Source organism: Schistocerca piceifrons, chromosome 5, assembly GCF_021461385.2.
Source record: "Schistocerca piceifrons isolate TAMUIC-IGC-003096 chromosome 5, iqSchPice1.1, whole genome shotgun sequence".
Lineage (NCBI taxonomy): Eukaryota > Metazoa > Arthropoda > Insecta > Orthoptera > Acrididae > Schistocerca > Schistocerca piceifrons.
In genome coordinates, this window is record NC_060142.1 from 573,051,768 (window position 1) to 573,076,323 (window position 24,556).

General features: G+C 42.5%; 1 protein-coding gene across 3 annotated transcripts in view; it reads left to right on the forward strand.

The window, feature by feature from the left end:
- The window catches only part of LOC124798682 (ERC protein 2-like), a 482,084-nt gene that overhangs the window by 200,015 nt on the left and 257,513 nt on the right, over positions 1 to 24,556 (forward strand). Inside the window, exon 2 of one of the 3 annotated variants that reach the window (XM_047262186.1) lies at positions 118 to 1,179. The exons of the other annotated variants lie outside the window; for them this stretch is intronic. Within the exon in view, the coding sequence (XP_047118142.1) occupies positions 118 to 144 (27 nt within the window). The 3' untranslated portion in view covers positions 145 to 1,179. Of the gene's footprint in view, positions 1 to 117; positions 1,180 to 24,556 lie in introns of those variants that run through there. 3 annotated transcript variants of the gene reach the window in all.

The window sequence follows — 24,556 nt, forward strand, 5'->3', positions numbered from 1 at the left end:
ACTGACTGGAGTACCGCCAATCCGTTCTAAACTCTTAATTGCTAACGACACTTAATAATTCTTCTTAACTAATTACATCAGACACAATATCTAAATTAATGTTGTTTTTTGTTTCAGGTAAGGAGAACATCTAACGTCTTGTAGCTGCTTCTGTGGAGCAAAAGTAAGTGTATCGAAATTTTCGACGAGTAGAGAGTCGCTTCTGTTTCTTAGCAAACGTAGATTCGTTTGTGTTAATCTTAAATGTTGGTTATTATATGAAATGATGATCCTTTCTGTCCCAAGGAATGAGGGCCTCATAGGACTCAATATTAACGTCCTCTTTAAGTGTCGAATGCTTTGCTGGTAAGTGACCGGCTGCTGTTCTTTTTCATTGACGAAGAACGATGCAATGTTGAAATTCAGCAGTTTTGTAACAACGTGATAAGCGAACATCACGCATCACATTCGAAAACGGTCTGAAATCATTGTGTTGAACATTTTTTTGGAATAAATGAAATGCATTCGCAACTGCGAATATGGACTACCATTAGCTGTATAATGGAATGACGACAGTGAAAATTTGTTCCGGCCCGGGACTCGAATCCTGATTTCTCGCTTTTCGCGAGGGGTCGCCTTACCATTTGGCTGTCCGAGCACGACTCACAGCCTGACCCAAACCTCCACAACTCGTCGACCATGTCTCCGTACCCTGTACACGTACATCCATTATGTATATTCCGTCCAGGGGAGACATTCTACTTAAAAGTCGCTTGCCAGCTGTCGGCGGCCAAATACGTTATTGCAGGGCCTGTGTCATACCGAATTACGATGGGTAGTTCCTTCGGACTTGCGTGCGTGTGTGTCCGAAGGAACTTTGCATCGTAATTGGGAATAACACAGGCGCTGCAATAACGTATTTTTTCGGAAATCCATCGTAAAAAATTCGTTAATCTTTCAAGAATAGTTTTAAAATTCGAAGTATTGGGCAATTTACCACACTGTATGTCAGTGTCAGCTCATGCTACATAAAGCAATAGGACATATAAAGCAAGATAATTTATATTCATGCTAACCATTTGCAAAGCATTCATTTGCCACTTCATTTGATAATCTACGTTCGCCATCACAGTTGTGATATTGCTGGAGTCTGATCCCAAGTAGCCTACTTCCCTTTATCGGTTTCGTACCAGTGGTGACACGAGCAGTGTGGCGAGGTTGTCTACAACACCTCCAAAGCAACGCCTGCTAATGAACACACGACGTGAGTGAATGTCAATGAGTATGTGTGTGCGCGAGTGTGTGTGTGTGTGTGTGTGTGTGTGTGTGTGTGTGTGTGTGCACGTGTTTGTGCGCAGAAAAAGGTAATCAACACACAAACGTTAAATATTGCGGTTGATATACCGCTGACTACCATAACACTTCGTAATCTTTCCACGGCTCACTTCGGAAATATTAAACGTGCTGAACGACGCCGCACAGTGGGTTTGTTTGATATTCTGATCCGGCCCAGCGCATAGTAAACTCGGCTTAGAGGCTAGGGACACTCTGCGTATTCCTATGTAAAACTTTATCAACACTTCCGGAAGCGTTTATTAGAAATTGTTGAACAACGTCTATTTAAGAATTTCTATTACTGTAATGTATAAAAGGTGGTGTGTAGGACTTACTATCTCACATCTGTATTTTTTCCTTTATGTATTAAAAATACTCTTATAAATGTTCAGAGTTCAACAGTATGTACAAATCAATTTGCGATGTGAATGTGAAATGACTTGTTCCACACCATTACGAACTGCCGTGCAAAATGATCTATGGAACTTGTAACTGACCAACTAAGGTCAGACTGCTGCTAGCGGGACGCACGCGGCCCGAATCAAGAATTCGTGCGGCCCACGCTCCTCAGCCGTATTTTATAATAATATCCTTCTAACAACCAATAGCCGAGTCCAAAAACGTCAGCTAACATTGAGAGATTCTTGAGAACGTATTTTCCTTGCTCATTAACAAACAAAAATACAAAGACAGTAATATTTTACGATGTGCTTAATTTTTAGTTGACATTAGTGAATTTGGACGTGAGCCAAGTAGAGTTCGCCGCTTACGTCAGGGGCAGAATGGTACGCAGCGCGGCCACCGCGGGGGTTCATAGGAGTGAGAGGGGGAATCTTTTAACTCTGTCTTGCGGTGCTCAAAGCTCAGTAGCGTATGCATCTAGCACCGACCAGCTGCTATCGTATAGGTAACATCGAATAGTGAATGCGCTTTATAGAAACGGTCAACTTCAAATATGGTACTTGTTTGCAGGAAGTAATATGAAATCATATTAAGGCTATTGTGATACAATGCAATGGCTGAAAGAGAAATAACATTCAAAACATTTACTAACATTCGTGATCGTGTTTCGTATTGCAATTACTGCTATTAATTCATATGAGTTACTAATTTGTGGAAGGGGCCATGGCGCATTTTTTTGCCCTGAACAGTACTGCCGAGAAGAGGTCAGACTAGTTCTGATATACAACGCCATTGTTGTCACTGAGACTAACAGTGTAAGCTTGTTCCGTTATTTTTTAGTAAATAATTTTTTGCTTTTGAGTCGCCTGATGCATGGTAAGTCATTTATATTACTCTTGTTACCTCAGTTGTATGAAGAGTAGTAATTTTCTACAGTATCAATGTTTGAACAACGTCTTGTGGCCTTCAAATGTACCGTATCTCCTTTTTATTTATTTCAGTTTGATAGTTTCTTCTGTAGATCACTAATGTCGACGTGTCGTGCGATCGGGAAAATGTGAACAAGGTGTTCACACCATTAAGAGTTAGTTACTTCCAAAAAACACGCACAATACAAGAAGTAAAATTGGCTTCGAAACCCTTTTATATACAAAGCTATAATGGACCAGCCGGCCGTTGTGTCCGTGCGGTTCTAGGCGCTTCAGTCTGGAACCGCGTGACCGCTACGGTCGCAGGTTCGAATCCTGCCTCAGGCATGGATGTGTGTGATGTCCTTAGGTTATTTAGGTTTAACTAGTTCTAAGTTCTAGGGGACTGATGACCACAGATGTTAAGTCCCTTAGTGCTCAGAGCCATTATAATGGACCATTCTGTCGTTTTCCGACAATTTTGAATAAATTGAGTTATATTATTTAAAACTGCCTCTGTTCTATTATTGGCCCTATACATTAGTCCGACTGAAAACAGTCTGATTAAGCTGCTTTCGGATACTATGGTGTGAAGATGTCTAGAGAATGTTCTCGGAAATCAGTAAAAGATTCATGGAACCTTGTTGCGATAGCACTCGTCACAGTACCCGCTTCGGTACGGAAAATTGGTCGCTTTGTAAGAAAAATAGCAGTTGTGGTAGCTTACCACATGTAGATTCAAAATTTGTAAGTGGTAAGATTCTATCAATGACATGACCATGGTTTAGCGAAACTTCAATTTCTGTTTGATCGGCTGCTTTAAACCCCCCCCCCCCCCCTTCCCCTCTTTCCTATACGGCCCAAGGTGTCGCCGTACAATTTCAATATTGGTTCTTAAGCAGAAAAGTTTGACGACCAGTGCCTTACAAACAAGTACACGTGAAGTTACAGTACAGTGAGTGGCAGGGGATGCATTGTGTACAACGATCACCCTTCTTAGTCCATTCACGGAAAGAGCGATTTCCGATAAGCCTCATCATAAGCCTGAATCTCTTTAACTTTGGTGTTGCGAACATGATGCATGATACAGAGTTCTGAAGGAAATTAATGAGTTTTGTGACTCGTCTTTGATCACCCCTTCTCGGAATATGAAGAGTAAAACATTCTGCGATGCTCTGTGCCTTTGTAGAGTCTCCCATTCGACAGTGTCGAACATTACTATGAAGCTCTCATACTGATTGAACAAATCCCTGACGAATCCCACATCTCTTCTCTGAATTCCTCTACCTTTTCTTTTAATCACTCTCCGGGAAAGATATCAGACTGATGAATAATATAAAAAAATGGCTCTGAGCACTATGAGACTTAACATCTGAGGTCATCAGTCCCCTAGAACTTAGAACTACTTAAACCTAACTAACCTAAGGACATCACACACATCCACGCCCGAGCCAGGATTCGAACCTGCGACCGTAGAAGTCGAGCTTTTCCGGACTGCAGCGCCTAGAACCGCTCGGCCACCGTGGCCGGCGATGAATAATATACTAGAACGATTATTTACGATATAAAATATTCGAATTTTTGTTTCCGTTCGTTTAATCTGTGTTTCGTCGAAAATCGGTATGCTTGTCATGCTGCGGCATGAGACTGCAGTGGGATTTGAGCGCCTTGCGAAGAGCTGTTCGTCCTTTCTACTGCGGAGCGTCGTATTTGCCGCTGGAGCAGACTGTTAAAGAGATTTGGCCGGCGCTGTCGGTTCATCAATATGCAGGAGCCCCGGACGGGGAGCAGTGCTTAAATCCCCTCCAGGACGGTGGTTATCGCCGCGCGTTTACAGCCGGATCGCCCTACATTCCCAGCCATCGGCCCGGGGTGCGGCTGCTATCCGTCCGTTACTGCGCTTCCTGCCGGACGGAACTACAACTGGCCCACACCGTTACCCCGAATAAAGGGCCTTAAATTTCGCTACAAATTGTCCTTCAAAGTACACTTGCCGCGTTTTTCTCTTCAGTTGCCCTGCTCATACCTCTCTGTTGACGATAGATCCAGTAGTTTACAAAGCTGTCATAGCGGAATTTAAAGCTCTGTTCCCGCGCTTGCAGAAAATAATAATGAATTAAGGAGGGCCCACCTTCTTCCGAGAACACAATTTCTTTTTATGTTTAATGTCCAAACGTGTTTCACTATAACTGTGGCATCTTCAGTGGAGTTTTTTTTTTATTACTTCTGAAATGTATTCATACAAATTTTAAATAGATTAGGAGTATGTTGATATTGCATCTCGTTGTTGTTTAGATTACATACGTATGTACCTCTTTGAACATTCTCTATGCCCTGTGGCTGCCAACAGAAACCAGTCTTAACTCTGTATGACACTGTTTCGGAGTTTGGTGGCCAGTGGAAGTGTTTAAATTCAGAAGAGAGTTCCTGGAGCCACTCTGTAGCAATTCTGGACGTGTGGGGTGTCGCATTGTGCTCCTTCAATTACTCAAGTCCGTCGGAATGCACAATGGGCATGAATGGATGCAGGTGATCAGACAGGATGCTTACGTACGAGACACCTGTCAGAGTCGTATCTAGACGTATCAGGAGTCCCACACCATTACAGAGACTCCACCAGCTTGAATAGTCTCCTGCGGACATGCAGCGTCCATGGATTAACGAGATAGTCTCTATACCTGTACTCGTCCATCCTCTCGATCCAGTTTTAAACGAGACTCGTCCGATTAGGCAACATGTTTCCAGTCATCAACAGTCCAATGTCGGTGTTGACGAGCCCAGGCGAAGCGTAAAACTTTGTGTCGTGCAGTCATCAGGAGTACACGAGTGGGCGTTCGGCTCCGAAAGCCCAGATCGATGATGATGATCTTTTTGTTGAATGGTTCGCATGCTGACAATTGTCGATGGCCCAGCACTGAAATCTGCAGCAATTTGTGGAAGGGGTTGCACTTTTGTAACGTTGAACGATTCACTTCAGTCGTCGTTGGTCCCGTTCTTTCAGGATCTTTTTCCGGTCGCAGCTATGTCGAAGATTTGATGTTTTACCGGATTCCTGATGGTCACGCTAAACTCATGAAATGGTCGTACCGGAAAATCGCCACTTCATTATTACCTCGGAGGTGCTGTGTCCCTTCGCTCGTGTGCCGACTACAACGCCACGTTCAAAGTCACTTAAATCTCAATAGCGTGCAATTGTAGCTGCCGATCTATCAACTGCGCTAGAGACTTGTTGTCTTATACAGGGTGTTACAAAAAGGTACGGCCAAACGTTCAGGAAACATTCCTCACACACAAATAAAGAAAAGATGTTATGTGGACATGTGTCCGGAAACGCTTAATTTCCATGTTAGAGCTCCTTTTAGTTTCGTCAGTATGTACTGTACTTCCTCGATTCACCGCCATGATTTCATAGGGGATACTGTACCTGTGCTGCTAGAATATGTGCCTTTACAAGTACGACACAACATGTGGTTCATGCACGATGGAGCTCCTGCACATTTCAGTCGAAGTGTTCGTACGCTTCTCAACAACAGATTCGGTGACCGACGGATTGGTAGAGGCGGACCAATTCCATGGCCTCCACGCTCTCCTGACCTCAACCCTCTTGACTTTCATTAATGGGGCCATTTGAAAGCTCTTGTCTACGCAACCCCGGTACCAGATGTAGAGACTCTTCGTGTTCGTATTGTGGACGGCTGTGATACAATACGCCATTCTCCAGGGCTGCATCAGCGCATCAGGGATTCCATGCGACGGAGGGTGGATGCATGTATCCTCGCTAACGGAGGACATTTCGAACATTTCCTGTAACAAAGCGTTTGAAGTCACGCTGGTACGTTCTGTTGCTGTGTGTTTCCATTCCTTGATTAATGTGGTTTGAAGAGAAGTAAAAAAATGAGCTCTAACATGGAAAGTAAGCGTTTCCGCACACATGTCCACATAACATATTTTCTTTCTTTGTGTGTGAGGAATGTTTCCTGAAAATTTGGCCGTACCTTTTTGTAACACCCTGTATAGGCGTTGCCGACCGCAGTGCCGTATTCTGCCTGTTTACATATCTCTGTATTTGAATACGCATGCCTATACAAGTTCGTTTGGCACTTCAGTGTAGTACAGGATGTGATCTGAAATAAGTTATGTAAGGCGAAAAGCCTGAATTTCATGAACTGCGCGTGGCTATTATTTTCCTGCTGAATGTGTTGTTGTAGTTTTTGTTTCTATGTTTAAAGTGAACTGTGAGAATCGGTAAACCTTCATGGCGTTTTGGTTGGAAGAATGGTTCAAATGGCTCTGAGCACTATGGGACTCAACTGCTGAGGTCATTAGTCCCCTAGCACTTAGAACTAGTTAAACCTAACTAACCTAAGGACATCACAAACAACCATGCCCGAGGCAGGATTCGAACCTGCAACCGTAGCGGTCTTGCGGTTCCAGACTGCAGCGCCTTTAACCGCACGGCCACTTCGGCCGGCTGGTTGGAAGAATGTTAGGTACAGTTTGCTATTTATAGAATATGTTGCGAATTTAAAACGACACATTTAGCAGCAAAGTAATAACCAGGCACAGCTCACTACAGCTCAACCACAGCTATGGCAAGTTTAAAAAAAAATCATCGACTTTCAGTGACTGTAAGAACGATACGGGATGTCTTAGACAGAATTTCTGTTTGGTGTGGAGATTGAAAACGTGCTCTAAAGCCGGCCGCTGTGGCCGAGCGGTTCTAGGCGCTTCAGTCCGGAACCACGCGGCTGCTCCTGTCGCAGGTTCGAATCCTGTCTCGGGCATGGATGTGTGTGTTGTCCTTAGGTTAGTTAAGTTTAAGTAGTTCTAAGTTCTAGGGGACTGATGACCTTAGAAGTTAAGTCCCATAGTGCTTAGAGCCATTTGAACCATTTTGAACTTTCTCTAAATATAGAAAAATGTAAGTTAATGCGGTTGAGTAGGAAAAACACACTTGTAAGGTTCAAATACAGTATCAGTAATGTGTTGCTTGACACAGCCACGTCGATTAAACGTCTATTCGTAACGTTGTAAAAAGATTTGAAATGAAACCAGCACTTAACAACTGTGGTTGGGAAGGCGATTGATAGGCTTCGGTTTATTGGGAGAATTTTAGGATAGCGTAGCCCATCTTTAACGGTGACAGCGTACAAACCACTTGTGCGACCCATTCTCGAGTACTACTCGACTGTTTGAGACACACATCAGGTCGCATTAAAGGAAGATATTGAAGCAGTTCGGAGGCGTACTGCAAGATTTGCTACTGATAGGTTCGATCAACAAGCGAGTGTTATGGACATGATCTATGAATTCAAAGGATGTGCTCTGGAAGGAAGACGACGTTCTTCTCGTGAAACACTATTGTGAAATGTGTGTGATTTTATGACGGCGAAGTATCTAATGTGTGTACCGCCCGCCGGGAAAGACCAAACTCCTTTTAGGAACAGTAAAAGACGACATGCGACTCGGGAAATCTGCAGTATATTAAATATAATGCGAGTGCGGGAATGCATATGTCGGACAAACCATTCGCACTGTGGAAGAAAAGTGCACGGAACACAAACGGCACGCCGACCTCCAGCAGCCCACAGAATCAACAACTGCTGAACATTGCCTTGAAACCAACCATAAAATGAAATACGAAGATCTAAAAGTTCTGCACAACGCGTCCCACTATTGGGATTGTGTATACAAGGAGGCTATCGAAATACGGCTACATGAGAATCTCAGCAACAGGGACAATGGATTTCATCTTAGTCAAGCGTGGGCACCGGCACTAAAAATTCTCCAAACCTAACGGAAACGGAATACCGAGCTCGGAGAAGGCGGAGCGCAGACTGAGGACCGCCACTCGACTCCCGAGCGCGAGCCACCCCCACCACCGCGGCCGGCGCGCCGCGCTGTCCATACAAGGGGTCTGTGGAAGGGGGAGAGGACCGGTTTACATATCGCACCCACTGGTTCAGGCGGTCACTAAGTAGGGGTAACCTCATGATGATGGCACAATACGCGGCGAAAATTCGTTCTACAACGATCAATTAATCCGGCTGCATGCCCCAGACTTTCAAGCACTGTTGAGAAAGTTTAAAGAACCGGCACTTGCGACAGAATGTAGAACGATTCTACTGCCACCAGCACACTTTTCGCAAGTCTAGTGCGGGACAAGATAAGAGAAATTAGGGCTCGTTCGCACACATATAGACAGTCGCTTTTCCCTCGCTTCATTTGTGAGTAGAACAGGGAAGGAAATGTCTAGTAGCGGTACTAGGTACCCTCTACCATGCACCGTATGGTGGCTTGCAGAGAGCAAGTATGTACATACAAATGTGTAACTGTTTCACCAGAATACATACACTGCTGGTCACCGTAAATGCAACACCAAGAAAGACAAGAGGTAGCACAACAAAATTTATTTTGTAGATAACATGTTGACCAAGTATCAAATGATTACGTTTACAGACGTCTGTGACATGTGGTTCCTGCCAGAATCAGTAGCCAGAGTAGCCGCCATTGCTGGAGATCACCGCTGCCGCACATCTAGGCATTGATTCAAAGAGACGTTGGATGTGTTCCTGGGGTATAGCAGCCCAAGCGGCTTCCACACGTTGCCAAAGATCATCTGGTGTGGCAGCTGGGGATGTAATCTGGGTCACTCGTTGAGCAACCATGGACCACATGTTTTCTATCGGCGAAAGATCCGGAGAGCGAGCCGGCCAGGGAAGCAATTCAATCTGTTTATTGACGAAGAACCTTTGGACAATGCGTGCCACGTGTGGTCGCGCATTATCCTGTTGAAATATAGCTGTGGCCGAGCCCTGAAGGTAAGGAAGGACAACTGGCTCCAGCACCTCGGATATGTAGCGCCGGCTGTGGTTCTCCGTCAATGGTAGACGAAGCAATGGACGTCTTGCGGACAGACCACTCTGCTGTAAACGGCGTCGAATGGTACGCGCAGACACTGGATGATGCGTTACAGACGCAATGTGCTGTGCTATGGTTCGTGATGTCACTGAGCGATCCGTCACTGCCATGCGCACAATTTGCCTATCATCACGTGCAGTGGTGCACCGAGGTGAATGCGATCGACCACGTCGGTCCGTAGTACCCTCCTGCATCCAACGGTCACATATCCGCATTACAGTTGTTTGGTTTCGTCCAACACGACTAGCGATTTCTCTGTATGATAATCCACAATCTCGGTAAGCCACTATCCTTCCTCTGTCGAACTCGGATACTTGCTCAAAAGATGTTCGCTGTTGTCTACGAGGCATAACTGATCGTCTTGTGAAACAACCACAAGGTAAACACACGTGCCGAACGTACACTCGTCGAAATCGCCAAGCCTTAAATGGCGCTATGAGGTGGCGCCACAGGCGCGCATGGTGTGCGTCTGCGCTGAAATTCTAATCAGTTGCATATCTCATCGCTGCAAACTCATGGTGTAAATTTCACTCGATTCGGATGCTTCCTTCAGGGTGTTGCATTTACGGTGGCCAGCAGTGTAGTTTAGAGGTAATAGCCTAAACAAAAGTTCCGTTCATGTGTTGCCCTAACATCCCTTTGTTGCAGAATGTGCTCTCGAAAGTGGGCAGACCTTCATTAATTCATGATTATAAAGCACACTAGCGAATCGAACTGCCCAGTAGCGGTCGGTTATCATGTGCTAATGTGCTACAGCGCACCGTAAATATGTCACTAAAATTGTCATTTCTCTTCGAATGCGAGTCGGAAACCTCTTCGAATGTGTCCTGGTACGCAAATAAAACGTACGAAAACATGTTTTGGAGCGCTCTTTCCTCAGAGACTAGAATCCATTGACGAGTGCTGAAGTGATGGTCAGCTGCTCTAAGGTAATTCAGAAAAGGGACGCAACTGTCTTCTTTTCAACTACTCATGCCCTGATGTGACGTCATCCCTTCTGACAAGGAGTGCTACGTTGCTCACAGCACCCAGTTAATATTTTTCCTTAAAACTGCGTGTAACATACTGTGCAAGCGTAGCGTATGAGGGGTTTTTGAGGAGGCGGAGAAGGAACATCAGCAACAGTAACGACTCCTTGGGCGAGCGGTTAGTTGCACTGACTGGTGATACGGCCTGGGTTCGATGGATGCGCCTACCAACATTTTTGTAGTTTTATTTTCTACGTTACAATTTAAGTAATTGATTATAAATTTAAATTTATTTAAACGGTTCATATTATGTAAATAAAATTAATATATTGAGTTTACTTATTGTTACCACCCTTGCAAGTCAAGAAGGTACAGAAGGTCGTAAAAAAAGTGAGTGTATGAGCAAATTTAGTTTGAAAGTTTGTTTTCCGTAAAAGATATCACAGCGTCGAATTTAGGGTGTTGTTTCCACTTTTGCTGTATTAAATTTATTTGTTCACGACTAATTTTAGCCTTGTAGTCCATTCTCAAGTGATGCTGTGGTTTTGCAATAGAAAACTATGCCTTATAATTCGAAATGTGCCTTATAATTCGAAATGCACATCTTTAAATTTGTGTTTTCTATTCTTTTTGGTTCATAAATGCTGTCTTTTTGGTTTGACAGCTTGACATTTACAAAAATACACTTTCGGCTGACCACATAGAAACTTCTGCTTTGTGTAAAGGAATTTCCAGTCGAATTCAAAATGATGAACCGTTTTATCAGCTATAAAGCACGAAATTTTGTATGTTACGGTTGACGAAACTTCAGATGTGGCAAATAAAGCAGATTTAACGGATTCCTTTTAGCACTCATGTGGATGACCTGACCACTTTCATTATTTAGGGTTAACTGCCACTTTTTAAACACCATACAGATATCTTTTCTAAATCGTTTTGCAATTTGCTTTTATCTTCTGATGACTTTACTAGTCGATAAACGACAGCGTCATCTGCAAACAACCTATGACGGCTGCTCGGGTTGCTCCTAAATCGTTTATAAAGATATGGAACAGCAAAGGATCTATAACCCTACCTTGGAGAACGCCAGAAATCACTTTGGTTTTTCTCAATGAATTTCCGTAAGTTACTTTGACTGGAAATTGCGACTTCAGTTGCCGGCCGGAGTGGCCGTGCGGTTCTAGGCGCTACAGTCTGGAGCCGAGCGACCGCTACGATCGCAGGTTCGAATCCTGCCTCGGGCATGGATGTGTGTGATGTCCTTAGGTTAGTTAGGTTTAATTAGTTCTAAGTTCTAGGCGACTGATAGCCTCAGAAATTAAGTCGCATAGTGCTCAGAGCCAGCCAGCGAATTCAGTTACATAACTGAGACGTACTCCGTAAGCACGGAATTTCACTACAAGCCTCTTGTGTGACACAGTGTCAAAAGCCTTCTGGAAATCTAGAAATACGAAATCAGTTTGAAATCCTGTGTCGTGTGTATAAAGAGCTAGTTGTGTTTCACAAGAGTGATGTTTTCTAAACCCGTGTTGACTGTGTGTCAATAGGCCGTCATCTCAACGTTCCAGCCAGATATCGGAGTGTAAATTATTTTTTAATTCGCTTAATGGACATGCAGATTTTTTTACAAGATCTCCCAAACAGGTTTAAATGTTTGGGATAAATTTTTGCCACGTCGTGCTCCACGCATCTGTCCAACATGATGGAATTACTCATCAAGACCGGTAAACAGTGTGTGCACTACCAGAACTCAACTTTGTGATGTGTTTAGTGCTATTCTAGAACATCCTGAAGAAATTGATCCAGATATTTTAGCACCAATTAACGCCATTTTGATACTTTTAGAAGATTTCAAATTTGTTTTTTTCTTGACCACGTTCGACAAAATATTTACCTTCACCGGTGTGTTATATATGGTGATCAATCCTTAACCCTGGAGCGGGCGATTGCATGCTTCTTACGTTAGCAGGCGCGCGGTATACACGTACTTTTGTGCTCCACACCCGTGTATCACATACACAGCACTTCAGTGGAGCAGGACTTCACGAATACCTCATTTGTTAGTTCTAGGAGAATTATGGTTCAAATGGCTCTGAGCGCTATGGGACTCAACTGCTGTGGTCATCAGTCCCCTAGAACTTAGAACTACTTAAACCTAACTAACCTAAGGACATCACATACACCCATGCCCGAGGCAGGATTCGAACCTGCGACCGTAGCAACAGCGCGGCTCCGGACTGGAGCGCCTAGAACCGCACGGCCACCGCGGCCGGCAGGAGAATTATGTATTTGAGCCCATCTCTTTATGTAAAAGGCGGTGTCCCTACTGCCTGACTCACTTACTGGCTCATCGTTGCCCAGTCCAAACAGTAATCTGTAGATGGTGTTGATATACTTTACACGTCGTTTAAGAAGGGATTTTCGAAATTCCATCCCTAAGAGGGTGAAATAAGGGATCAGATGTTTTTTTGAAAATATTAAATCAATTTCGAAGCTACAACTATGAAAATTCGTATTTGGCATCAGCATTTTTGGAAATTTAACACTTACGGTGGTGAAATAGTGGGTGGAAGTTTCTTAACATGCCCTTATTAAAGAACGTCTAGAGTCTTTTTAAAGCCACATCTATGAAAACTGCTATTTACTTTTCAGTTAGAAATTAAAAAAATTCGTGTTTCAGTACTTTTGGAAATTCAACACTTTAAGGGAGTGAAGTATGGGATGAAAAGTTTTATGAAATTATTTCGTTATGAAAGCATATTGAAAGCTACATCTGTGAAATTATGCCTTCTCGGTTAGAAATAAAAAACACTTGTTTCACTGTTTTTCAAAATTCATCCATTAAGGGTGTGAAATAGCGCCGGATTGATTCACTGAGCCACCATCGCCCAGCCCAACCCGCCAAGGGTAGAAACTTGAAATTTGGAGAGGGTGTGGATCTTATACTGTAGGCATTGTGTAAGAAGGGTCTGTTTGAAATTCCATTCGTAAGGGGGTGAAATAGGGATGAAAATCTTGTTGAAAATATATAGATATTGTGGCAATTTTGAAAATAGAACTACAAAAATTTGTTTCTGGTTTCTCAGTGAGAAATAAGGAAATAACGTGTTTCAGAATTTTTGGAAATTTAATCCCTATGGGGATGAAATAGTGGGTGAACATTTTTTTGAAAATTAATCTTTATTAAAGAACTACTAAAGCATTTACAGCTACATTATGAAAATTGGTGTTAGACTTCTAGGTTAGAAATTTAAAAAAAAAAAGTTTTTCATTGGTTTTGGAAAGTCAACACCCTAACGGAGTGAAATAGGGGATGAAAAGTTTTGTTAAATTATTTCATTATTAAACCATTTCAGAGGTAAATGTATGAAATCTTGCTTTCCGCGTTAGAAATAAAAAATACGTGATTCACAATTTCTGGAAATTCAGTCCCTAAGGGGAAAATATTTCGATGTATTAAAAAAATTTTAAAGCGAAATCGTTTTTCGTTTCTCGGTTGGACATAAAGACATATGTGCTTCTATTGAAATACCACCACGAGAACGCAAAGGGCATGACTGACAAAAACCTTGGTCTCCAGCTACCAGAATCGGTTTTTGGTGAGAAGTAAATTCGGAAAAGAGCATGCTTCTGTGGCTTTAACTGTCGTGAAAAGTTTAGAATGTATTGCAATTTGTGAACAATATAAAAATTCGATTAAAGAAAAAAAATCAGTGCAGGTCACACAGTCTATGCGAGTGAAGCAGCGCGCATAGTAATATATAAAAGTTTGCTAAATTTATGAGATAAAGCATTTTTATTTAATGATTTATTTTGTTAAGAGTCACAATTTCTAACTTTTCATAATGTTATTTCGTTTTGTCTTGCTTTTACTGACGCTACAGATTTTCTTCATTTGCTCTGTTTGTCTCTTTCTATGAAATACACCTCATTTGCAAGCCCCCTATTGCCTTACTACAGTCATCTTCGGGATGGTATTCCTGCCTGCTTTATGAATCGTGCTCGCTATAGTCAGTGGCTTTAGCTTCTTCATCAGAACTGTCCCAGTTTTTATCCAACTAGTATTTCTGTCGTTTCCAAACAACAGATAATACCAGTGAGACATCGCATTCAGGTGACCGCTACCGTTATACCAACACAGGTGTAGATGTAGGTTCAGTGACAGTTGGATGAGAGTGACAGTATTTGTTTCAGCGTTTTCAGTCGCCTCCTTGCATGAAATACACATGTCCCAGACTACAGTTACAAGAAAACACCTTTGGATTTGTCTAGGGATGTGTAGTTCATGTACGAAAATGATGTCTTTCGGGAAAGGAACTGTTTTGAGCGGTTTCTCTTTTAGTGAACCATCTTACTTTTATCTCTCGCTTGCCCTACCAATTAGAAGTTAGAATACTCCTGCACAGATCTCCCTTCCCTTGGTACTGAGTACATCCCACTCCCAGGGTCTAAGCGTCCGAAGTTCTGAACTCTTAACTATGTACTATGCGAACTGCGTCTAATCGGAAGACCAAAGCCATTCCGTTATTTCACTTAGTTCAGTTCAGGTTCCAGTCCCAATCCTTTGATTTATAACATATTAATTTTATCGATTCAGTATCTCTGATGTGCCTTTGTCCCACTTCCACTTTCGTACTTTCTTTGTGTGTAGACAAATGAATCAGCATCGAGTCTTCCAGAATCGCCTTTCTCGCTTCTGCTGTCTTAAAGGTAAGACGTCCATCGTGACACTCTTAAGTAAGCTGCTGATAGTTACCATAATTCTGACACATTTTGAGTTTATGTTTATTACGCCTATCTGTCATATAATCCATGAATATTTACGTGCTCGCTTTTTATGTTTCAGCTATTCATTTCCGCTGTGAAGCATACATAAGTTCGGTGGTCTGATAACTACACGCCATCTGCGTACTGTTACGATTTATTACTTCATTTATTTTAGAGCCTGCAGTCCGATTTGCCTTAAATTCAAAGTCCGCTTTTTCTTGTTGTGCCCTGCGATATATATCAACGCATTGTACTGCCATTTCACACGGACGCAAATCACCCAACTTATTGCTGTCCAGCAGCGAATTCTGCGTCTGCATTAATCTCATCGCAACGTAAAAAGGAACGGTAATAACGCGCAGAATCAGCTACAGAGGGAATTTTAATCCAGTGTACCTCATTTTAAAACTACCCAGGGTAATTTCCTCTCCCGTGCAGCTCTTGTAATGTATTCCACCCCGTCAGTGAGCAAAAACAATGTTCTATCTTTACACCTCAATTTATCCGACTTACGGAATGTATTACAGGTCTTACCCTATGAGATGACAGAAACTACTAGGAAGCATATAAAAGCTCTTGATGACAATGAAAATAATTTAGTGGTTTCCACTACCCAGCTTCCCAAGTAAACCGAAAACACTCAGCCCATCCTTACGAAAAAGATTGCATGTACAAAGAAAGTTATTAGAAGCATGCAGATTGGGTTTGTTACTAAAGTTCATTCAGTTTCTGAAGACTGTAAAGATCTGCTCTGTTATTTATTGGTGTAAGGGTACTTCTAAGTTGACTGGTTTATTGGTACCTTAATATTGAAAATGAAGTATGTAGTTCATTTGAACTATATCATCGAACTAGTTCAAGAGGAAGAACTTTCTCAAGAGGAAGCGTTCCGTAAAAAGAACGACTTTTCCCATCTATAAGCGTGTCACTTTGAATTCCTTCGATTGTCGCTATAACAATGAAACCATTGGCAACCTTCAGTCAATTTTTTTTTTATACGAGGGCGGTGCGTCGGTAGGGTCCTCCCACACTTTATGCCGCCTCGCCGCGGTAAAGGTCATTTGAGTATCCACGATTTTTATAGTTACGACTATTTTTCAAGTAAAGTTTGTGCATACAGATCGTGAGTCTATACCTCTGGTTTGGGTAAAACACCATAAGTTTGCGATCTCGACTGATTCCTGTGTCCTATTAAGGGATCTGAAGATCAAGGTATCGAGCTTAGAAACCAACAGCGTGTAAAATTAATACCAGTAAATACAGCTGCACGAAAAAATGTCTTTCGTCAGATATAGGCCTGTTGAGTATGATCTGGGATTTATTTGGTAAGACTGGGTTTAGTGGGTTGATAAGTATGCATGTGCCATCAACAATGTCCGACCAAATATATACAAGTCCGCCCTGTCTGGCTTTTGTTAGGCTTTTTAACGATGAAGCAGAGAATGCACAACTAAAGCCCGTTCCGAGCTAATAAGACATAGGAAGTATTTAGAGGAATAAGAAGATAAACCTTAAGTACATTTGGATATTCAATCCAGTGTTATTCTAGAAAAGAATATGAAATTGGATGGAAGTAAATTCTTTGATCAGTCAAAAGTGCATGAAATTCAAGGGAAAAAAAGCAATACTGCCTTTAAAAAGCTTTTGACTCATGAAAAGTGGACAGCTTATATCCAATCACGCCCATATGAAGAATTTTATTCGGAATTAGTGAAGTTGGCAGAATATTAATTTCATTATTTCCTCCATTTTGGCTGAATAATGCCGCAGCTGTTTTCGTAAATTACGCTGTAGGAAATACTGCCACCAGGTACAAGTTTTCCTGAAATCATTTCATTTTACCATTACTAATTTTGTGCCTGAGTCCATCGTCAGATAATAGCGTTGAGTCCTTGCAAGCTTTACATTTGTGTTATAAAACGTAACAACATTTTTGTGTTGCATAGCTTACAAAAGATTTTACATTTCCATCCTAAAATTTAACAAAGTTTTTGTGATTACGAAGTTTTACACTTAGGTATGCTCTATACATTGTATTTAATTCTTGAAAAGTCGTTTACATATTATCGGACAAAGGTTTGATTTTTGTTTAAAGTCCATACTGATCAATGAACTGAACTAAAATGTATCCGCCATCTTGTTTTTAGTTCAGTTCATTGATCAGTATGGATTGTAAGAAAAAATCAATCCTCTATCCTATGTAAAGGAGGGCTTTTCAGGAAATAAGTACAATGTACAGAGCACATTTAAGTGTAAAGCTATGCAATCACAAAAGCTTTGTTAAATTTTAGAACGCAAATGTAAAATCTTTTGTAAACTATGCATCACAAAAATGTTATATTTTAGGACACAAATGTAAAACTTGCAAGAAGTCAGTGCTACCATCTGACGATTGGCACACACCCAAAACTAGTAATGGTATAATGAAATGATTTCAAGAAAACTTGTAACTGGTTGCAATATTTCCTACAGTGGAATGTTAATTTGTAATTCCAGGCCATTTCTGCCAACCTCGAATAGGTGTTCTTTTTCATAAACGTTCAGCGAATAAAAGAATGCATAAAATGCAAACACACACAAGCACAAAGGTAATGATATTGTTGTGTAATTTAAAATTATCCTGTTAAGAGTTCCACGAAATGATTTTCAGAAAAAATAACGTTCTTGATGAAAATGTGTCCAATTGAGAAATATTAATACTTAAATACAGGTTATTGTAATTTCTTTATAGATGTAATTGAAATGACCGAAGTTACTGAATATCTTTTCGTTTTCCCTCCCGGAAGAATAGATAATCGTTTGTTTCATTTAATGAAGAACGTCAGTTCATTTCGCCCTAAGATTATCATAGTAAGGAAACCTGCGCAATTAGTTGCTATCATAATTGATAAATTATAAAGCTTTGTACATTCTTTTTTTTTTTAGTTTAAGCACGTTCAATGTTGATATAGAGCAAAAAATTTATATTGTTTGATTATTAATAAACCATTGAAAAAAATCCAAGTGACATAATTTCCATTTAAAAATTTTATCCGGCTGTTAGGGTAAAACGTCCAGCTAAATATGGCACTGAGTCCGACTTTTCCACCTTTGGACCTGGCAACCCTGGTTACAGTTTGTGAACCGCCCTTTGAAGGCACCAAAAGACCTTTTATGCAGTTAAGAACAAAAGCAGGCCCAGTATCGAGCCCTGTGAGACGCCACAAATGATTACCCCCACTCTGCATTTACTTCCTGCTACGCTGCCTGTGAATGTCCAAGTCTACCTCTTCACCATTGCATATCCTTGTGTTTATGACCATTTACAATGTGTAGTAATATTTGTGTGTATACGAATAAATCCTCTTTTATGTGTGAGTGTTGCTTGAAAGTGTTCGTTCTACGGGCATAACGTTATGATGACGCTCTGGCCACTACGTTCGGCGCCGCACCTTCAGCGCCTCCTGCATTACTGCTGGGTCAGCCGCGGTGGCAGATGGGCGGATTTAGGTCCTCGCCGGTACTTCCCCTTCCCCTTTCCCTTCCCCTCCCCGCCTGCCCAGGCCGCTGTTCTGGTCGGCAGCTGTCGGCCGCTCGGCCACCTAAACTGAGTTAGACGCCCGCTGCTCTAACGACTTTACAGCCCGCGCATTTCGGCTGTGGCGGGGGCGGGAGAGGGGGTGTGGCGGCCCTAAGTTTTAATCAAGGAGGGCGGCAGGGGAAGGGACTGCCTCACCGCTTTCACCCTGCCCTGCCAGCCGCTACTTCCTGACGAAGCCGCCGCTCACTCATCAGGTGTCCGTCTCAACTACAATGAAATTCAATCAGTTCTTGTTTAGAGACTATCAGTGTGTTAAGAGGACCCGCCCCTACGGACTGCGTTTTTAGCACTATTTTCCCACTCACAGTATTACTGACGTATAAAGCAGCGGAAGCTAAAAATTTGCTCAAACAATTAGGGTTATTAGTCAAAACATTTCTGACAAAATCGGTATAAATATTTATCATATTGTGATGTTGACAACAATATTTATAGAAGGCTACGAAACAAAACACTGTTTAACTAACATACAGTTTTCTTTGGCACCACAGACTTCAGAGTGTATGAAAACAGGCTACAGTTAACATTAGGGAAGTATACTATGCCTCCAATTTCCTCTTCTCATGCTGATCTGTGAAAAATATACAAAATCTGTTTTACTACAAGTAATCGGTCGCGGAATGGAAACTACAGTGAAAATTAAAAATGTTTTATTTGGAACACTGCTACACCATCCAGCTACTTCTCTACATAGTCGTCGCTCCGACGCATTTGTTGTAGGGTTGTACCAACTTTCCAATACCCTCGTCATAGAAGACAGCCGCCAGGGCTTTCTGTCAGTTCTCAGTGATGCTCTACAGTTCGCTGTCTGTGCCGAAATGTTTTCTTTATAGCCAGCGGTTCATGTGAGGAGACTTACAAGTCAGAGGAAGCCAAGTCCGGGCTGGGTGGTGGGTGATTAAACATTTCCCATCGAAACCGCTCCTTGCGCCTGTAGCGTGCGGCCGAGGAAAACTATTGTCGCAGGCCGGTGTAGCCGAGCGGTTCTAGGCGCTTCAGTCCGGAACCACGCGACTGCTACGGTCGCAGGTTCGAATCCTGCCTCAGGCATGGATGTGTGTGATGTCTTTAGGTTTGTTAGGATTAAGTAGTTCTAAGTTCTAGGGGACTGATGATCTCAGATGTGCTCAGAGCCATTTGAACCATTTTTTTAAAACTATTGTCTTGAAGAGAAAATGCCTGACAGTTGATAGGCAAAATCTTTCACAGGCACTCGTACTTACCAGAAGACACTATATTCTTGGCGTTCTCACTGTGCGCTCAGAACTGTAAAGAGAGACGTGACGCAGCCGATGGACATCCTAAAGACGCTATCCAAGACATCCATGCAAAGCTTAATCGGATTTTCACTGTGGTGTCCATTTCGCAATCCATCGGACATTATTTTTCTAATAGCACTCGTAAAAATTTAGATCATAAGCATTATCGTATTTTAAAATTTTCTGAAAATAGTAGACAAGGAAGTTAGAGAAGGTTATTCCAATTATATGTACCAATTTCGATGAATCTAACATAAGTCATTTAGGAGAAAAATGTACCCTAATGATAAAAATTCAGGTTTCCAATAAATCACAAAAGAAAATTCATAAACTTACTAACTACCACTATGCAGTTTTACGTCATTGAAGCTGCATATCCCTGTTGGTCACTTGTTTCTTTATGCTTCATACTCTTTATTCTAATTCATGGACATATCTCGTAATAAGATTCGTATTTTCCGGATTCCTATCTTGAGGCTTAATTGCCTCCATAACGGCAAGCTGTGCTTGTAAGTGTGTTATATGCCTGTACACCCAATTTCTGTAAGTGATTGTTGAACGAAATGTGTATTATTCGATGTTGCTTTGAACTGGTTGCCTCGAAACTTCCATTTGATACTTAATCCTCGGAATTTCGAACACAGGAAACGCTTACACTGAAATAGAACACCAAGGCAGTAACTCCGAACCACACGTGTTTCAAATTCCGAAAGCAAGAAGTAAACAAATATATCATAAGATCTTTGCTTGCAGCTATGTCAAAGCCTTCTAGATACTCCTGTGCTTAGGTTGCGGTAGACAGTGCCTTCTAGAATACTTCTGTGTTTATGATCAGTATGTAAAAGCCGAAGAAAGGGAAAGGAGAACTCGTTACGTATTCTGACGGACTTCAAGATGACAGATGGGCGTGGTACAACATTATTTTCAAACTAACTTTACGAACAATCAGGAAATGCAAATACTCATAAACCATGCATTTTATAATCTTGATGAAATACTCTTTTCTATAGAGCAGAAACATTGTTTTTCAAATTTTTGATCATTTTTCACTTGCAGGTCTCGTTAAGAAAATCAAGGGAAATTAGAGTGTGACGACCAGCCTACAACAAGCGCAACATTCTTCCTGGCCATCCAGGTGTGCTAGCCCTGTTCGCCATTTTCTATTTGCATGAGAAAGGGGTCTTTCATCGGCCTAAACTTGATGGGCCAGGCTTTCAAAATGGTTCAAATGGCTCTGGGCACTATGGAACTTAACATCTGAGGTCATCAGTCCCCTAGACTTAGAACTACATATCCATGCCCGAGGCAGGATTCAAACGTGCGACCGTAGCAGCCACGCGGTTCCACACTGAAGCGCCTAGAACCGCTCGGCCACAGCGGATTTCCCTGATCCTTCTAAATGGGTGGTGCTCGGAGCAGACTAGGCTGCTTTTAAGGGCGAGTATTTTCCCTATGACGGCTAGTGTTTCCAAGATCCCTTGCAGAAAAAAAGTTCTTGAAGTCCTGCCAGTAGACAGCACCTTCAAAACGCTGTAAGTGGGAGAAGGAAATGGCCAAAGAGATTGTCAACATTCTGCTCCTGAGTCTGAATGCTAAAAATCTTGTACGTTAAATAATTTCATGCCGGTTTTGGTGCTCAACGAAATCGAGGAGCCAGTCTGCAGCCGTCGTGGGATTGAAATAGCAGGTCGTGGGTCCACTTGGGCGGAGTTTGTGTTTGAAAGTGGTTATCATTTCGGAAGTCTGGAGTGTGTAGTCTTTCATGATGAACGAGGCTACTTTTTCCGGCAAGGAAGACCTACAAATTACTCGCAACCGTATTCCTGTGTGCGGGCGTGAAATTCTGGTTAGGTACTGCTTTTCTCGGCGAGTGTTGCGGGTTAGTGAGCGTCAGCGTGATCGGTAGAAAGGGGGCCCAGGCAGAGCGTGTAGCCATTAGCTAGTTGGAGGTGATGTAGGATAAAAGTGACGGACTTGACTAGGGTTAATTTATTTCAATAAATTTCATTTGTGACCGTCTAGATCTGAGAGTGATGCTTTTGTGTGACTGTCCCTGTTGGCTTTTTACTGTATCGCTGTTCGTTGTTGTGATGATTATCGACGAAAATTGCTAATAGCTGGCTGGAGGCGGTGTGTGGAATTTAGCGATTAACATATTCCAATTCAATGGTCGGATGTCAGGATCTTTCTTGAAGGTATGAGAGAGAGAGAGAGAGAGAGAGAGAGAGAGAGATAGTCAAACGAAACCGAGACAGATGGAAGAAAAGTAAGTACAATATTTAAAAGTACAACACATTGACAAGACGGTCAATGTCTTCATGGAAAAATGTGTGTGGTTGCCTACGAAACCATGATTGAACCCAGGCGCACACCTCTTCGGCCGAAACAAATCGACAGCCACGAATGTTTTCCGTCAGAGCTTCAGAAATATGGAAATCGCATGGGGAGATACCGGGACTGTATGGAGGATGTGTAAGGGCTTCCCTGCGAAACGTCTGCGACGTAGTCGTAACAGCCTTGGCAATATGTGGACGGGCATCATCGTGCAACAGAATGATTCCGCCCGTCAACGTTCCTGGGCGTTTGGACATTTTTTCACGAACGGACTGACCTCTCGTCTCAGAGTGGGATAAATGTATTAACAGTTATGGCCATTACTTTCGACATAATAAAGAGTTTACCTACTTTTTTTAGAGCTGTCTCGTTTTGATTTGACTGTTTGAGAAGTTTAACCGTGTCCCGCGGCTCCCAGCGAAGCTGACGACCCTTTTTTTGGAATGACTAGTGTTGCAGCAGAGCAGCGAACTAATTTGACTCCGACAATAACCGTTTCCGACTAAATCTGCAGAGCAATGCGGCCCGTAGTTAGTTTCGCGCGCGCCGCACATCGCCAAGTGTGTGCTTTCGCTGGCCGCAACGGAAGTTCCAAGCTGTTGACGACAAAAAGGTTTCGCGAGAAATGAAGCACAGGCCACCATTGAACAAGGAGGGCCAGGCGATCGGCAGCGGCCTTTTCGAAGGAAAAACATTGGCACACACGCAAAGAGTGATTTTGGAAAACCGCCATATCCTGAATTTGGGTGTCTGGATGGGAGGTTTTGAGTCCCTCTTTTCGCTACCGCAAGTCCAGTCCGCTAACAACTGTGCCATCTCGCCCTGTCCTTCCCTGTACTGCTCTCAAGTATCACAACTGTTGTGGACTGGGGGCGAAATCTCGCTGCCGCTGAAACAGAGTAATACATGTGTCCTGGTAGGACGTATGCGTGGGTTCGATGAAAGTAACACGTAATACTGAGTAGTAAAATATATTACTCAGCTATGGTGACGCTGGTTACAGCGACTGTAGAATGCAAGTTTAGCCAGTCTGTCCTGCGGTGACTACAGTTCCATGAACACAAACTAAATAATGTTTTCTGAACTAAAGTAGGAAGAAAACGAATCTTCTGTATTGATGATCTTAAGTACTCAGTTAAGTATCTAGGCATGCGGTCTCTGTCGATGCACAATTATTCACTGGTCTCTTTTTACTGGAGACTGTCTACCCATCGGCCACTGTTTCTCACTCGACGACTTGAAGACACGACGAACGTTGTGCAGGAACTTGACTTGCAAGAATCAGACTGACTTACAGCTTGCAACTGACAAGGTCTGATCGTGCACAGTTTCTAACCGCGCTCCTCTCTCTCTTGTGGCGCTGCCTCGGCGCGATTTGTGCGCAGCGATGGTCCTGCTGCGGAATGACGTCCACGGTACTTATGGTACCAACTGTGTTGTATCTCTTGTTGTGTTGTATCTCAGCTCACTACAACAATCATACAAATGGCAGAGAATCCTGAACTGGCTAGTTGGGATAGGGAACTGTTGTTTTGGTCATCAGCCACATGTTTCGTCTGGTACACTTCTCCATTCTCAGCGCTGGAAAGCATAAGTGCTGCATGCTACGCCATCGAAATAAACAGAATTCAGTATTTTACTTAAGCTCTTAGCTAATGTTCAAAATGATGATCACTAGTCTCAGTACAAGCATTACAGTAGCGCGTAAAACTTTTTCGCATTTTCTGGTCTCCCTATTGATTGCTCCGCAATGAGGCAGGCGGCTAGGACGCTGCCAACTAGTTAATCTTCAGTTCCAATTAGAATTTCATACCTAAACGATTTTGTTTAATTCCGCAGGAAAAATAGTTTCCATAGCAGTGAGATCTGGAGATAGCGTGGTTATGGGATATGAACGACCACTTCAATGCAGTGCTGAGGATATTTGTTGAGCAGCTGCTCACGGACGTTGATATCAATGTGGGGTCTTGGCACCGCAGTTTTTAAACCATTTCCTTTCTTATGCAACAGACGGTACAGTCTCCATCAAATATGGCAGCACGTATCAAATGACGCCAGGTAAGACTCATCATTCATATGGGGTGCAGCGGATAAAAATCCGTT